This window comes from Xiphophorus maculatus, chromosome 16, assembly GCF_002775205.1.
Source record: "Xiphophorus maculatus strain JP 163 A chromosome 16, X_maculatus-5.0-male, whole genome shotgun sequence".
Taxonomy (NCBI): Eukaryota; Metazoa; Chordata; class Actinopteri; order Cyprinodontiformes; family Poeciliidae; genus Xiphophorus; species Xiphophorus maculatus.
Genome location: NC_036458.1, coordinates 3,731,847 through 3,748,566, shown reverse-complemented (window position 1 = coordinate 3,748,566; position 16,720 = coordinate 3,731,847). Strand labels below are relative to the sequence as shown.

Here is a 16,720-nt window from a genome sequence, read left to right as displayed (position 1 = left end):
AGATTTCAATAATTTAGTTACTTTCTAACGTGCTCTTGTTAAGATACATTATCTCAAATTACTGAAGTATTGAAAGCATTGATACTTGGATTTGAGGATCGATCTTAAAGCATAAAGGTCTGGTATCGGAAGTGTCAACATTTCAGTATCAATCCGCGCATCACTAACGGACAGAGTGCTAGCTAGCACAGACAACTTAGTGCTAGCTAGCACTCGCTAGCACTCAGTTATCTGTGCTACGTTAAATAAATGCACTGAGTTGTTCAAGAACGTGTCTTATTCTTCCACATCATTACACGCATTTTCTTTCCAAAAAGTTAGTTACTTCCGAACTCTACCTTACTTGAGAACAATTTTTAGTCCTCCTCACACTTTCTGTTCATGATTTATTTGTAAGAGCAATAAAAGGGGTAAGACAACATTTTAACCGGCGCTGGTTAAACATTCGCCTCCCATCCTGCTCCCTCTCCTCCCCCAGTGACCAGCAGGTGTCTGTTGGAGGTAAAATGGGAGCTCTGTTCCTCTCTGTCCCGGGAAATGAGCTGGAAAATGAGGGGCGGGCCGCCACGCCTGCTTCTCAGGACCCACTGCACTCCTCTTTTGGCTCTCCGCCGTCTCCCACCCTCTCCATCCGTGATGTTTGAATACAGCTGCGACGTATGAATTTAGGAGGCCGCTTAAACAAGTGGACGGTCTGTCTCACTCAGTCCTTCATTCAAACTCAATCTGCTTTCAGCTCCTGGTCAAAGGCCTTGTCAACAGCTTTAAACCCGATAATATTCTCTCCTTAATTCTACATCTGAGTAAATGTTGGAGGATTATCATTAGCTGAGTTTCCATTGACCATATAATTACACAATTTGACATTTTGAAAACAAATCCGCTTAATGGAAACACGGCAATTTTGAAAAATCTACCGTTTTTTTGATAAGAAAGGTTTTTGGCCATACCGAAATTTGTGTATTTCGCAAAAAACTGCGATAGAAGCACTTTTTTCCCCGCATCACACGAGTCACATGATCAGTAACCGGATGTTGCTCCTGACAAAAACCAAGAAGAGGAAGACCACAGGAAGTATTTGGAGCATTATGGGTTTTTTAATTACTTAAAGTGTGAACAAATTTTTTCACGTGTGATTTTAATTTGTTATTTAAAGGAAACATCAAAAAAATAAACTTCGGTACTGGTGGAATATTTACAAAATTTTGCACACATTTGTAATGTAAAGGCAGCTATCTCTTACATAAAACCTTGTTTGGTCTCATTAGTAAACTTAAAAGTGTTTTGAAATTCAGGTTATTTAGTTATCTTTAATTTATTTACTTATTTATTCCTTCTTCTGGATTGTTTTTTCCTCTCTCCCATTTTTGCTCAAAATATCTGTGTGACCTAGATTAATTGAAACAAAGAATAACAGTAATATAAATCAGAAAATAACTGCCCAGAAGAAATGAAAAATGCAGCCCAACCCACATGTCAAACAATTCAGGTTTTTTTGTGACAACACTTGGTTCTGTTCTACGTTTTGTCTTAAATGTATCCAGTTTAATTTGTACTTTTTTTTGATTAGTTTGTTGTTGTTTGTGCTTTTCACTCATCTGTAGATCAACCTCTGTTTGCCAGACTGCAATGTTTGTTTTGTATGGACTAATTGGTGAATGAAAACAAAAACCAATCCAAAATATAGATAATATTAAGGGCAAGTCAGTATTAGTATCTGATCAATCATGATAAGATTGATACATTAGTTTCAGATTTCCTTCAGATATTTAAAAAATGTTTGTACTGTAGTTTCTCAATTCTACTGTAAAAAAGATTTTGATTTGATTTGATCTCAAATAATATATGTTGCACTTTATTTAGCAAAAGTTGCCCACAAATTATTTGTTTTCATTGTTTCTGTTTATTATGTAAATATGTTATTAAAGTAGACAAAAATGCTTAAAATGTCAGAAGTTTGATGATATGTCACATTTAAATAATAAAAAGTATTGGAATTGATAACATTGACTTTGTATTTACTTGATATTGGATCAAAACAACAATACACAGTATAAATTGCATAACTCTAGTTTTAATGCTTTTTGTTTTCAGCTAATTATTTAAGGTTTTCTCCAACTTCACTTTTTGTTTTCGTTTTAATAACAATAATTTTCTTTATTCTTCTGCCTGAAGATTTCAATTTAAGTTGTTCTGTCAATATTCTATGCATTATTATGACAACATTACATTTAAAAAGTCTGCAACCAAAATGTTTTTTTAATAAATCTGGTTTGTAACAGTTTGAAATTGAAAACACACAATAGCTACAGTCTGTCTGAAATTATATTCACCATACGCTGTTTTTTTTATTAGTATATTTAGAAATAAAGTTTGATCAAAATTTAAAAAATCTCCTAAAATGTGTGAGTTTCCAGACAAACTCAGACAGAAGCAGCCATGTTTGTTCAGACGGTGTTAAAGGAGCGTATCCCTGTTTTGTTAAAACAACATGAATAATTGATGCTCAGCTGAAATCAAGTCGCCGCATGATGTCAGCTCATCCGTCCATTTAACTCCCATTTGAAAGTCGAGCCGCCATTGAGCTCCTAAATGTGTGAAAGGCCACCTGTAATGACTGTGTCAAACACAATCTGTATCTCTGCTGGTGAGCGTGACCCCATTGTGGCTCATAGAGGGCTCCCAGGGGACGGCGTGTGTGTGTGTGTGTGTGTGTGTGTGTGTGTGTGTGTGTCGAGTGTGAAGTGTGCTGCTCAGCCAGCAGCAGGCAGAAGGTTGTCTGACACTGATTTGTAAAGGGAGACAATGCGGCTCATTGACCTGCCCTGATCCACTGTCTGTTGCACATACAGCGCCCAGGAGAGGAGAGGAGAGGAGAGGAGAGGAGAGGAGAGGAGAGGAGAGGAGAGGAGAGGAGAGGAGAGGAGAGGAGAGGAGAGGAGAGGAGGAGAGAAGGAGAGGAGGAGGAGAGGAGAGTGGATGAGAGAGAGGAGAGGGGACTCTTAGGCGAGGATAGAGGGAGAGGAGAGGATAGGCTGAGGAGTAGTGAGGGTAAGGAGAGGAGATTCGTAGGGCTGTAAGAGCGAGATATGGCGAGGAATTGGGCATGGATGGTTTATTCTTTTTAAATTTCTAATATGTTTGTTTTAGATGGAAAATTATTATTATTATTATTATATTTTTTTGCTCCAAAAGATAAAATCTTTGTTAATTTGTCTACTTTGTACTATAATGTATTTATACTGATTGAACGTTGATGGACTACAGATAAAACTGTATAACTCTGGCATGTTATTTGATGTGCTTTTTTTTTTTTAAATGAATAAAACAAAGTGGACGAAGAACGGAGCTTTGAGGAACACCTCAGGAGTTTCAGATTTATGAAACCAAGTAGTTACAAGTTCTCTAAAAGTGTTAGTTTTCTATCATTTTCACCTCTTTTTCATTTGCTTTAGGGAAGAATAATTTGGATCATGGAGGTTAAACTGTTGGGATGTTTTTTTGTTATATTTATTTCCTGTTGGATAAGTTTCACAGCTTTCTAGCCTGATACGAAGACCAACTTTTTGGGGGTTTGGGGGAATATTTGCGACATCCATCAACCCCTCCAGCGTTTGACGTGTTTCTCTTCTCCCTCACGTTGTAAACAAACACCCAGCACCTTTTGTCATCCATGCCCATTGTCAGAGTCTGGAGATGACCTTTTCTTTGCTTTTCCTTCCTTCTCTCTTTCACCGTCGACGACAAGCTGTTGCTCGCTCCCTGCGGTCACTCCCTCTCTTGTCTGCTCCTCTTCGCTCCTCCCCTCGCTCTCCGTCTCCTTCTCCCCACCTGTTGAGCAGACCGTTTTGTTTCTTCCTATTATATTCTGTCGCTCATGAGGGTCTACGCCTCCTTTCCGTCACTCCCTCCGTTTTTCTCCCTGCTGGTATAAAACCCTGGGAGAGAAGTGAGGAGTGATGAAGAGTTGTCACATCCTTCCAAACTTCTAGCTTTCCAAATTTCTTTCTTTTCGTCTTGGAAGTGTTTCCCCAGCAGATGGACCGAGCGCTTCCTGTGTCTCTTTGGTGTGAGGAGTCAGAGGAGAATCAGGGTGAACCTCAAGGTAGGGGCGGACGCTTATTGTTTATCAATTATCATTTATTGTTTATCAATTATCACGATAAATTTCTTATGATGAAACTTATGAGTGATTGTTGTCACAATAAATCCAGAAGTTACCACTTTACAATAAGGCTTCCCGTATAGATGACTAAGATATAGTAATTCATCTCTAAACACTTTATAAATCATTAATAACTGCTTATTATGAATCAATTAAGGCAAAATCGACCAGTTTCTTGCCAAAGTGTTCACTTATATATTTTATCTAGAGTTGCTATAATAAACATTTCAGATTACATTGTAAACATAATAAGTTTTTGTAAACATACATTTTTAGCACATAATCTGATTCTCATGCTTAATTAATGCAGTTATTAATGATGCATAAAGTGTTCATATGCATCAATAGCATATTTATAAACTATTTATGTCGGCCATTCCTACCTGGAGGCCAGAGCAGCACCGGGGGCTCGCCTCAGCTCCGAGCCCGCTGGGACCCCTCCGTGTCAGGGCATCGAGTGATCCAGAGGCTGCTCCACCTGGAGGAGCGCTACATGCCCTCCATGCTCTACGTCACGCTCATCCAGCGGGATCCACAGCGCCGGGAGGAGATCGCCAAGTGGGCCCTGGAGGTGGGAAACTCTCTGATGGCCCCACTTTCTAACTTTACTCATGGTTCAAATAGAGAGTTTTTATGGAAGTGGATTGGAGTCACTGGAAAAAACATTTTTTGACTTTAATCTGATTTTTGTCTGAGTTTAAGTTAGTTTAAGGTACAAGCAGAAAGTTGGACTTTCTGCTTGTACCCACCCTTCAAACCTGAAGGGTGGGATTTTTTTATTTTATTTTAAAGACATTTCCAACTCTTCAGTAATAGGAAAAGGAACTTTAAATCGTTAAAACAGTTTAAGGTACAAGCAGTTTAAATTAGTTTAATTTTCTGAGATCAAAGTTGGAATTCTTTTTTTCGTTGTTTTTTGTTTTCTGACTGAAATGCTGACCTCTCTCCTGCGCAGGTGTGCTGTGACTGTGGATGTGACGAGGCCGTCTTCCCGCTGTCTGTCTCCCTGATGGACAGGTACCTGTCTGCCTACCTGTCCCTGCCTGTCTCACCGTTCTGCCTGGCTGCAGGATGCATCCTGATCGCCTCAAAGCTCACAGAGTGTGAAACCGTCACTGCTGACGCCCTCTGCTCAGCGGCCGAGTTCAGCTTCCAGCCTTCAGACCTGAGGGTGGGTTGGTGGGATAGACGGACTGACTTTGTTTTTTTTATTACAAAATACAATAAAATTTTGTACAATTTTATTGGTTGGTTGGACGGTTGGATGTTTTATTGGTTGGTTGGATGTTTTATTGGTTGGTTGGTTTGTTTGTTGGATGCCATCCATCCATTTTCTTCCGCTTTATCCGGGGTCGGGTCGCGGGGGTAGCAGCTTCAGCAGGGAGATGGTCCCTCCTCTCCAGGAGTGTGACCCCCTATAATTGGAGCCCAGCCTCCGGTCCCCCTTTTTGAACCGGGGGACCACCACCCCAGACTGTCAATCCAGGGAAACTGGGAAAGTTGTGAGAGTTGCGTCAGCCAACACAATCCTACAACATCCAGAGCCTTAAGGAACTCTGGGCGGATCTCATCCACCCCCAGAGCCTTGCCACCAAGGAGCTTCTTAACCACCTCAGCAACCTCATCCCCGGAGATTGGAGAGCCCGACCCAGAGTCCCCAAGCTCAGCTTCCTCAATGGAAAGCATGCTGGTGGGATTGAGAAGTTCTTCGAAGTATTCTGCCCACCGGCCCACAATGTCCTGAGTCAAGGTCAGCAGCACACCATCCCCACTGTAAACAGTGCTGGTGCCGCACCGCTTCCCCCCCTTGAGACGCCGGATGGTGGACCAGAATCGCCTTGAAGCCGTGAGGAAGTCTTTCTCCATGGCCTCTCCAAACTCCTCCCACGCCAGAGTTTTTGCCTCAGTAACCACCTGAGCCGCATGTTGCTTCGCATGCCGGTACCCATCAGCTGCTTCCGGAGTCCCACAGGCCAAAAAGGCCCGATAGGACTCTTTCTTCAGCCTTACAGCATCCCTCACCGAAGATGTCCACCAACTGGTTTGAGGGTTGCCGCCGCGACAGGCACCGACAACCTTGCGGCCACAGCTCCAATAGGCCGCCTCGACAATGGAGGAACGGAACACGGTCCACTCAGACTCAATGTCCCTCCAGTTCGTTGGATGGTTTATTGGTTGGTTGGTTGGATGTTTTATTGGTTGGTTGGATGGTTGTATGTTTTATTGGTTGGTTGGTTGGATGGTTGGTTGGTTGGATGTTTTACTGGTCGGTTGGTTGCTTGCTTTATTGGTTTATTGACTCGTTGGTTCTGATTGGTCCATCAGGAGATGGAGCGCGTCGTCCTCGCCGCCCTTCGCTGGGACGCGGCAGCAGTGACTCCTCAGGACTTCCTGCCACATTTTCTCTCCTCCATAGAGGAACGAGGAGAGTCTGAGCTGCTTTCCACGCTGAGGCGGCACAGCGACACCTTGGCCGCCCTCTGCGTCTGTGACTCCCGTTTTCTGGGAGCCCCTCCCTCACTTATTGCTGCAGCTTCCCTGAACTGTGCACTGCGAGGTCTGGGCAGCAAGGAGTCGCCTCATCTGGCCGCCATGAGCGAGACGCTTGCCGAGCTGTGTCAGACGGATCCGGTAAGAACTCCTTACACCGCAGGTGTGATCCTGTATTAAAATGTTTGGTGGGTGTAATAACTTTTTTGCTTGTCTGCTTTTAAAGTAATGTTTTTGTTTGTTTGTTTTTAAAGTGATGTTTTTTTTGTTTGTTTGTTTTTGAAGTGAAATTTTTTTGTGTGTGTTTCCCCCCCCAGGCAGTGTTGCAGTGCTACAGTGAGATGATCGAGTTTGCCCTCAGGCAGCGGCTGCGGAGCGGACTGCAGCCCGGTCCCACTGAGAAGGACGAGGAGGTGGAGAACGAAAGGCCCGGGACGCCAACTGACATGAGAGAGATTGATTTCTAAACATTTAATCAAGCAAACCCTTTAAATCTATCAGTGAAACTGATATAAATCCATTATGAGCTTAACATGTCCTAATTTAACTTCTTAATTTATTTTGTCTTATTTATTTGTGAGCAATGCACTATGTGCCATGTATTTTATGTTATGTGCCAGATATGTATGTTAATTTTATTGTATGCATTGGTATTGATGTGATGTTTCATATTTATGTCTTTATTTATAATCATGTGCAATTATTAATTCTTCTTTGGTGTTAATTTATTATGATTTGCCATAACTTTATGCTTTTGAAAAATAGAAAAAAATGGCAATAAATATATTTTTAAGACATTGAAAAAGGGGAGGAAAATTACTCTTGATATCAAGGATATGGAATGGAAATAATATTGGAATATTCTAATAAAATATTAAAATAGACAGTTTCTATTCCCTTTCAAGGACATGTTTCAGAGTTTCTCAACATTTTTGTTAAAATATTGAGCTACTGTCCTGCAGTGGGGGAAATTCAGGTGTACAAGCAGCAAGTTAAAGATAAATGAAGGCATGCATCTTCAAAAATATATATATATAAAAAAGAAAAATAATAACATTGCAAGAAAAAATAATGTTGGATTGCTATTAAAAATAACATACTCAGATCAAAATAAAAATAAACTGAGTAGAATAATAATAAAAATACATGCACAACACATGCATATTTGCGCACAGAAAAATAGCAACAAATTAATTACAAGAAATTAAAATAAGACCGCAAGTAACAGCAGGGATGTTGCACGAATAATTGGTTTCAGTGTGTTATTTATTTATATATCGTGATTTATGACACTAACATGTAACAGATAAGCTGTTGTCTTTGTTTGTTTATTTTTGGATGTAATTTAAATTAAATACTCAAACTGCTTTCCGTACATCTTCTGGGAGAAAATAGTGATGCCTTCGCGTGATGATGACATCCTCGTATTTTTAAACCTCAGTATTTTTCTCAACCAGATAACCTAATTTTGACAAAGCTAAAACATAAATATCGGATTATTTAATCATTTAATAAATTTTATGTTGACTTAACGTCTATTTATGTATAACAAAGCGAATTATTACAAAGATTATTGATACTAATATCATAGACAACAGCTGAGATCTTTATTTCCGTGTTTACTTGAAGGCAGCACGTTGAAACTGGTGCATTCGCTTGACGTGCTCCATATCCGGGCAAAAACAGATTCGTGGATTTTAAAACTACACATGCTGTAAGTAAGAAATTTGGTTTTTAGTGTGTTACGTAACGACACTAGATATGTTTTTAATTGTGGTACTAATTTAGATTAAAGTTACAGTTACAATTTGATTTTTTTAAAAAGAAGGGGGAGGCTAAATTGGGACTACGTGGGTTGACTTTGCTAGACTTTTCTACATCTTCCTGCTGCTACTAGCTCTGGCTGTTCCTCTTGTGAAACTGTAAGGAAAATCCGTTTAAAATGAGAAAGAAATTAGACATGAATGATGTATTTCCGACTATTTTTGTCGACCAGTACAGCAGAAACATCCGTGTTTGTTTTACATGACGCCCCATTTTTACATCCGTGTTATTCTGGCTTTAGCTATTTAGCTTAACCGTTAAAAACAAAACATCTCAAACGATATTTTAATGACTATGTTCTCCGTTTACAATAGTCCTGTAGCTTAGATGTAGTTTCTCCCGACAGCTTAAAGGTGAATAAATTATAAAATTTTGTAGGAGTAAATGTTTTTAGAAAAGGCTTAGAGGGACAGATGTATGTGTGTCTAAATATCTAACTAAAAAAGGTAAATAATTTACTGAAGAATGAAAACAGTATTCTCTCCAGCCTCATAGGACAGTATCTGATAAATAATAAACAAAACTTATTGATATATAATTGGATAATTGTATGTAACTTTTATTTTTTTTTTACATCTTTGTTGTGACTGTCACTAAGTTGTGAAAAGATTAATTTGCTCACCTCTTCTGAATAAATGCACAGTGCCCTACCTAAAACAACCAATCAGAGCCAGGAGGCGGGTCTTAGTGCTGTCAATCAACCTCATGTATTCTGCTAAATGTGCTAATGGCAGAGGAGCAGCTTATCCTAACAGGAAAACTGTTTATCCACTGTCATTGATCGCTATGATAACTAGCTTTAGCATTCAGGACTGCGCCACAGAGATTGCGATTGACAGCAATAAGACCCGCCTCTTGGCTCTGATTGGTTGTTTCTAGTTGGCACTCCGAGAAGGCAGAGGAGCTCAATTTTTTCTGTTTATCTCATAGTCACGACATGGTGACAGTTTCAACAAATATTTTTTTAATTCAAAAACATAACACCCAAAGAACACCAGTAAAACACGGTGGTGGCAGCATGACGACCTAGAGCTTAGGTTTTTGTCAGAATTTTGACCCAAACTTTCAGGTGTTTGCTGTATTAGCATGTAGAAGAAGCCGATTGGTGTTCTTTTTGCAGGAGGATGAACTTGAAACCTGCCTGGCTGCTGCTTCTGTTCATCTCTACAGCGGTGTGGTCCGTTCCCATCGACCGAAATGACGCCGAGCAGGACCAGAAGCAGGAAGCACAGGAGGAGAACATGGTGAGGCGTGGGGAAATGTCGTGATGTGAGCTTTCACTCTGGCTTCTGCTGGTTGTAACCGCAGCTTTCATGCACACGGTCTTTCAGGACACGGGTCTGTACTACGACCGGTATCTCAGGGAGGTGATTGAGGTTTTGGAGACTGACCCGCACTTCAGAGAGAAACTGCAGACAGCAAACACCGAGGACATCAAGGTTAGTGTCTAGATGGTTCTGGGCTGTAAAACAGTTTGAAAATTGTTATGCAAATATTTATAATTTGGTCTCAACTAGACCTGGAACGATTAATCAAATTAATCGTGGTGAATCGATTATAGGCCTGTCACAATAACAAATTTAGCTGGATCATAAATTGTCCAGTAAGTTATCATTATAAGCAATAATGTTGTTGTTTTGAGACCGTTATCAAATAATTTAATTACATAATAATGCAAGAAAACTTTGTCAAAGATCAATAAACTAATAAAACATTCTAATGAATATTTAACACTGGAACTGGAAGACATAAATAAACAAAACAAAAGAAACAACAGATAAAATGAAAAATCATCTTGAAGACTGAAAACTTTTATCATCCAGTTTTTGGTAGAAAGAGAGAAAAGAGAAAAATGGAAATCATTGAGCTTGGATTAATTTATCATGCGATTAATTGATTTATTGCTTATTGAGACAAACCTAATAAAGTATTGAAATATTCACATCCTTTTTAGTTTTCCACATTTTGTCAAATTAGCAGCACAAACTTCAGCATCTCTTATTGGGATCTTGTATGGTAGAATAGGGCTGAAGTGATTAATAAACTTAATCGCGGTGACCTTTCACCTGAGCCCGGTGGCGACACTTTAAATAACTAATCAGAAACATGAAGGAGCAAAAATCAAAACGGCTTTTATCCTATTACTATTTTCAGGGCTGAAACGGCTAATCATGATGAAATAATGTGAAATAGTCAACTAATTTAGTAAATGATTAATTGTTAACTGGAGGCCTTTGTATATAAAGACTCTCGACCCAAAACTACTGAAGTTGCAGTTTTTATCTTCACCTGATTCAAATTCTGGGCAAAAAATGGCAGAGCTTTTCATGTGTTGTTGTTTGAAGTATTTTTTTTGTTGCTGCAGCTGAATCCTTTACTACAAATGATCAATCGCTCACTGAAAGAATACTAAATATTTGCATCTTAGGCAAAACAATAAAGTTTATTTTCATATTTAAAAAAGGAATTTAATTGCTTATTTGCATTTTTTAAATGTATTTTTAAATTATATAAATGGTTAAATGAAAAATGTGCAAAATGTGGCAATTTTTAAAATTTGATTAATCGGTTAATCGTCAGAATAATCAGTTTCTAAAAATAATTAGTTGCAGCGGTTTCCAAACAGACATTATTCCAGAAGTCTTTGTTTGTTTCTAAACCAAACCAATGCTGACATATTGTTTTTCTTGCCTAGCCTTATTATGTTAAAGAGCTTTTTATAATTGAATTGCCAATTTTTAAGGCTTTTTTAATCTAAGAAACTTTATCTGCTTAATGTTAAAACCCAGTAAGGACCGGGTGAACTTTCTTCAGAACCCAGGAATGTAAAGCTGACATTTTCATTCCACCATGGCTCCATTTGAAGCCGTCAAAGTGTTGATGCTGAACTGGGCGTGAAGTTTTGTGCTCTGCCTGCAGAATGGGCGTCTCAGTAAGGAGCTGGACCTGGTCGGCCATCATGTCCGGACCCGGCTGGACGAGCTGAAGCGGCAGGAAGTTTCCCGCCTCAGGATGCTGCTGAAGGCCAAACTGGACAGCGCCAACACACAGAGTGAGCTGATTTACTGTTTTTATTTATTATCCCATTTTTCTACTTGGGAGCAGATTTATGCGGCATTTTGGGGAAATTGTAGTTGCGGATTTTACAGAAGAGCCGTGGGTTCAAAAAACCCCAAAACAAACCATCATCCTCGTACCACTTCCTGTTGTCTTCTTTGTTGTTTCCAACGGTAGTAACCGATCATGTGGCGTGATGTGAGAAAAGATTTCGATACGACTGACAAGTCATATCTTAGTGCAAAAAAAGTTTGTTTTTTAAATTGCCATTAAGCACATTTATTGTTGTTATTTCAGTTTGTGTAATTTTACGGTTAATGGAAACGCAGCTACTGTTAATAACAGATCAGAAACAGAGAAGAGGCAATATTAACACCTTGTCATGGTTTCCTTATGCTATTTTTGCCGCATTAGTCCACTAAGAACTGAGTTAGTTTTAGAGAGTTAAATTAGGTTTGATTGATTGGTACTGTTCAGGTCTGCAGATGGATCACGCCTCGTTGCTGAAGCAGTTTGAACACCTGGACCCACACAACCAAAACACCTTTGAGGCCAAAGACTTGGAGCTGCTCATCTCCACCGTAAGAAGCTGCAGCAGTGACCTCACGAGTTCTCCGTTTGACCTTTCTCACATCTGACCTCTCTCCTTTTGTTTCCTCATCCAGGCCACTAAGGACTTGGAGAACTATGACGCGGAGAGGCACGAGGAGTTCAAGCGCTACGAGATGCTGAAGGAGCACGAGAGGCGGGAGTACCTGAAGGGCCTGGATCAGGAGAAGAGGGAGAAGGAGGAGAAACGACTGCAGGAGCTGAAGGAGAAACACCGGCAGCATCCTAAAGTCAACGCTCCGGTGAGCGGCGGAAACCGTCATCTTCAGCCGTTTGTTTCCAAAGCGATGCCTGGATGTTGATGCTGATGTTTCTAATGATCAGGGCAGTGTTGCTCAGTTACGGGAGGTTTGGGAGGAAACGGATGGACTGGATCCTAAAGAGTTCAACCCCAAAACTTTCTTCAAACTACATGGTAGCTTAATCTTTTAACTTTTATTTGTTTTTTTCTTTTTTTTTTCAATTTATAAAAAAGAAAAGTATTAAATTTTTTATTCATTTATTTTTAATTTATGATTTTACTTTTACTTTTAGTGCAGTTTTTTTTATTGATAAATAAGAGTTATTTTGAAATTGACAGTTAACTTCTATTATTTTACTTTTTTCCAATTAAATTTAAAAAAAAGTTATTCATTTATTTTTATTTATAATATTTATTTACGTTTTGTTAAAAAAAAACTTTTTTTTTTTCAAAATTCATATTTAACTTATATTTTTTCTTCTTTTTCTTCCTATTTAAGAAAATAAACTTATTTTATTTTTTACTCATTTATTTTATTTTGCTGCCAAAAAACACCTGATCTTAGGGCAAAAACTTTTGATTGAAAAACATGAAATTTGTCACATTTGGGGTCTAACTTCTATTCTTTTTATTTTAAAATGTACATATTTTTTATTTAATTTCTTATTATTTTATTTTTTTATTTACATTTTTATTGCAGTTTTTCATAAAAAAAATATTTTTAGATATTATTGTATGTTTTATTTATTTATTTTTTCTTCTATTTTTCTGTTTAATGCTGATTAATCCAGTCTGATATAAATGGTTTCTGTATCTACTTTGCCTAAAAAGACACAAATGAAGACGGGGTTTTAGATGAGCAGGAGTTAGAGGCTCTTTTCACCAAAGAGGTTTGAAATCCTTCAGTTTTTCTTGTCAATTAAAAAATTACATATTTAAAAATGCACCTGTTCTCAGAATAGCTGCTCACATCTTTTATCATCTAGCTGGAGAAAGTCTACGACCCAAAGAACGAGGAAGACGACATGATGGAGATGGAGGAAGAGAGGCTGAGGATGAGGGAGCATGTCATAAAAAATGTTTGTCTCTTTCATCTGCTTTGTTTTTCCCGGTTTTCCCTCGATTTGCTTTGATTAATGCAGATCGTCTGCTTGTGCTTTAAAAGGTGGATTTAAATAAAGATCGACTCGTCAGCCTGGAGGAGTTCCTCAAATCCACGGAGAAGAAGGAGTTCAGTAATCCCAAAGAGTGGGAGGTAACAGTGGATTAGAGTGTGGAGATGTTAAAATAATAATTTAACTCAAACTTGTTCCTTTTATGAATACAGTTAGTTATAAATTCTCTTCTTGCCTCCCACACTGGCTTTAATGACTGTGGCTAAAATGATAAAACATGCACTAAAATATAGATATTAGATGGATATTAAATATAGATATTAATATAGATATTTTATTTTCTTAAAAACTTAAAGCAAGATTTTGTAGTATTTATTGTAGTACTCATTAAAGAGACAATAAAAAGTATTTACAACTTCTTTTCAGTCTTTTTTAGGCAACTGCGGTTAAAAATATTGTCGTCCATTTAATCCTATTTTCATATTTATTGATGTTCTAGCAGGGAAAAAAAGTATAAATAACAATTTTGACAGCCCGCACTGCAAAAACACAAAATCTGGCCAAGTGTTTTTTGGTCTGGTTTCTAGTGGAAATATCTTAGTAAACTTGAAATAAAGAAAACTAACAGAAGTGATTTTTCAGCAAATTATACTATAAGATCTTGTTTCAAGTGAATAATTTCTTAATATTAGTGAAAAAGTGAAAATTCACTGATACAAAGACAAGTTTCCCATGTTATAAGTGAAATAACATGGGAATAATGTCTCCCCATGTAAAACAGTAGATCAATCTCTTCTAGTGTTTTAAATGATCCCGGACGAGCCCCCAAATTTTTTAAAACATCGTTAATCTGGTGGACACAGAATTGAGATAGAAATGAGCATTATTGCTGGGCCAGCTGTGTCACAATAACAAATGTTTCTGGAGGATAAATTGTCCCAGAAATTATCACAGTAAATGATAATATTGTTTTTTTGAGACCATTTTCGAGATATATAATAATGCAAGAACATTTCTTGAAGTGCAATAAATGTCTTCCAGTTTCAGTGTTTAAATGTTTGTTTAAACACTGAAACTGGAAGACATTTTGATATTAAAACGAAATCAACAAAACAACAGAAACGACAAATAAAATGAACTGTGAGGTCTCTAAACAAAATTGTCTTCCAAAAAAAGGGTTGGCTGAAGTCAAAGCACCAGACTGAAGACTTTTATCATCCAGTTTTTGGTAGAAAGAAAAAGATAATAAACCATGTAAATGAAAATTATTTGATTTGTACCACTCATTAGTAGTTTTTTTTGTGTGTATTTACTGTTTCCTTGGTTTTTCACAGACACTGGACGCTAAACCGCTGTACACCGAGGAAGAGCTGCAGCGATTCGAAGCTGAGCTGAGGGACAAGGAGGAGGAGCTGAAGAGGAAAGCGGAGACTCTTCGTCAAGAGCAGGAGCTGCTGATGGAAAGAGGCAAAGCCCTGGAGGCGCAGAAAAGAGAGTATCAACAGGTAAATGTGAAAAAAAACCTAAAGAACTTGTATGGGAGCCAAGAATCTTTGTTAATAATTCAAAATTTTTATTTTTTTCTACTTCCAGGCCGTTTTAGAAATGTCCCAGAGACAGAAAGAGCAGCAGGAAGCCGGCAACGGGCAGCCGCCTGCTGGTCCGAATGGACAGCTGCAGTTTCAACCACAAACACACAAACCTGAAGGTGAAGCTCATCGATAGCTGCGTTTCCATTACAGATGCGCCCAAATCTCTGTCTATATTCTGCTACTGTCGAAAAAACCCACACAATTTTGCTATTGTGGTTATTTAATCATTTTGTTCATGCGATAAATCATTAAAAATTATATGTTCATGCTAAAGCTCATCATCTATCAGCCAATCAGAGTAGACGTCTGCGTCTTATTTAGGCACTTTAGCAGCTACATATGCAGCGTTTTGGGGAAATCATAGTCGGCCATTTTACAGAAGAGTTGTGGAATGACACACAGCTTTTTATAAACTGTGCGATGCTGCGAGCTCTACAGTGTCGTTAAAAAAACAATCGCCACTTCCAGTCGTCTTCTTTGTTGTTTCCACCAGTAGTACCATCCGCTGGTTGATCATGTGACTTGTGTAATTTGAAAAAAGTGTTTCCTTTGCAGTTTTGCAGAATAAAATGTTGATACGGCTGAAAAAATGACATCATCCCAGCGCAATAAGTTTTTTAGAAATTTCTATTTTCTATTAAGCAAATTTATTTTTGTAATTTTAATTTGCGCTTTTCCATGGAAGATGGAAACGCAGTTTTCGTTCCAGCTGATTTGGTTTGTGCTGTCCCTGTTGGAACTCATTAACCGATTCTTCTTCTTCACCTAACAGAGATCAAGGCTCCTGCGGAAGCCCAAAACAACCTGCCTGCAGAACCTCCTCAAAATCTCCCCATGCACACTTAGAGCGGCGCCCGCAGTCAGCCTCACGGCACATACACACACCTACAGGCACATGTGTTTGAGTGAATTTGGAAATAAATAAGATACATGTTTATAAATTGAGGCAACCCATAACATGTCGTGCTGTGTGTTCATCTCTGTGGTCTATATTAGATTAAGGATTTAAAACACACCAGATTTTAGTGCATGTACGTTCAGGTTTCTTCAGTTTCTGTGAAGTTTTTATTTCATGCAATGTTGTCTGTGTGATATCAGAAATAAATCTTTAATTTTCAAATCTCCAAACTGGACTTGTTGAACTCAGATTGTATAAAATAACTGTTTTATTTTATTATTTAAAGATGAACATTAAGCATAACCTGAAATACAGCAGGATTGCCATTTCTTTGACAAACACAGCCATACAAATATACACTATTTTAGAGTGACCAGTTAAACCAGTATGGTTTGTGGACCAGTAGAAAGCCGGACTATCTATAAACATGCAAACTCTTCATAAAAAAAACCCATCTGGGATTCAGACCTGGGATTTTTCTACTGAAAACTGCTAATGCTAACATTGTGTCACTGTGCAGCTTGGATGTTTATTTAATAGAACCCAAAATTCTGTTTTCATAAATTAAATTACAGAAAGAAATCTACTTAAATATTTCAGAAAATTACTGTATTTTGTATTTAACCTTAAAAACAAAATAAATAAATAAAAAAATCCAAAAAGTAGCATTTCATTTTGTAATATTAGCCTAATAATTAAAATAACTTTACATTTGTGTCTCTGCCAATC

General features: G+C 38.1%; 2 protein-coding genes across 3 annotated transcripts; both read left to right on the top strand.

The window, feature by feature from the left end:
* The first annotated feature begins 506 nt into the window (after positions 1 to 506).
* LOC102220824 (G1/S-specific cyclin-D2-like) lies at positions 507 to 7,122 on the top strand. Its single transcript, XM_023349205.1, has 6 exons — positions 507 to 638; positions 4,025 to 4,105; positions 4,560 to 4,736; positions 5,121 to 5,336; positions 6,491 to 6,796; positions 6,973 to 7,122. The coding sequence occupies exons 1-6, from the start codon at positions 507 to 509 to the stop codon at positions 7,120 to 7,122; spliced, it is 1,062 nt and encodes a 353-aa protein (XP_023204973.1).
* Positions 7,123 to 8,286: 1,164 nt separating this feature from the next.
* On the top strand, positions 8,287 to 16,221 carry LOC102216686 (nucleobindin-1-like). 2 transcript variants are annotated; one of them, XM_005810307.2, is made up of 13 exons: positions 8,287 to 8,369; positions 9,600 to 9,723; positions 9,811 to 9,918; positions 11,399 to 11,531; positions 12,014 to 12,117; positions 12,202 to 12,387; positions 12,470 to 12,560; positions 13,218 to 13,276; positions 13,373 to 13,465; positions 13,552 to 13,641; positions 14,836 to 15,006; positions 15,095 to 15,209; positions 15,866 to 16,221. In XM_005810307.2, exons 1-13 carry the CDS (start codon positions 8,365 to 8,367, stop codon positions 15,937 to 15,939), a joined length of 1,353 nt encoding a protein of 450 aa, XP_005810364.1. In that variant the 5' UTR covers positions 8,287 to 8,364; the 3' UTR covers positions 15,940 to 16,221. The 2 variants fall into 2 exon arrangements, with proteins under 2 accessions (XP_005810364.1, XP_023204151.1); XM_023348383.1 differs by lacking the exon at positions 8,287 to 8,369 and adding an exon at positions 8,506 to 8,577.
* The last annotated feature ends 499 nt before the right edge of the window (positions 16,222 to 16,720 follow it).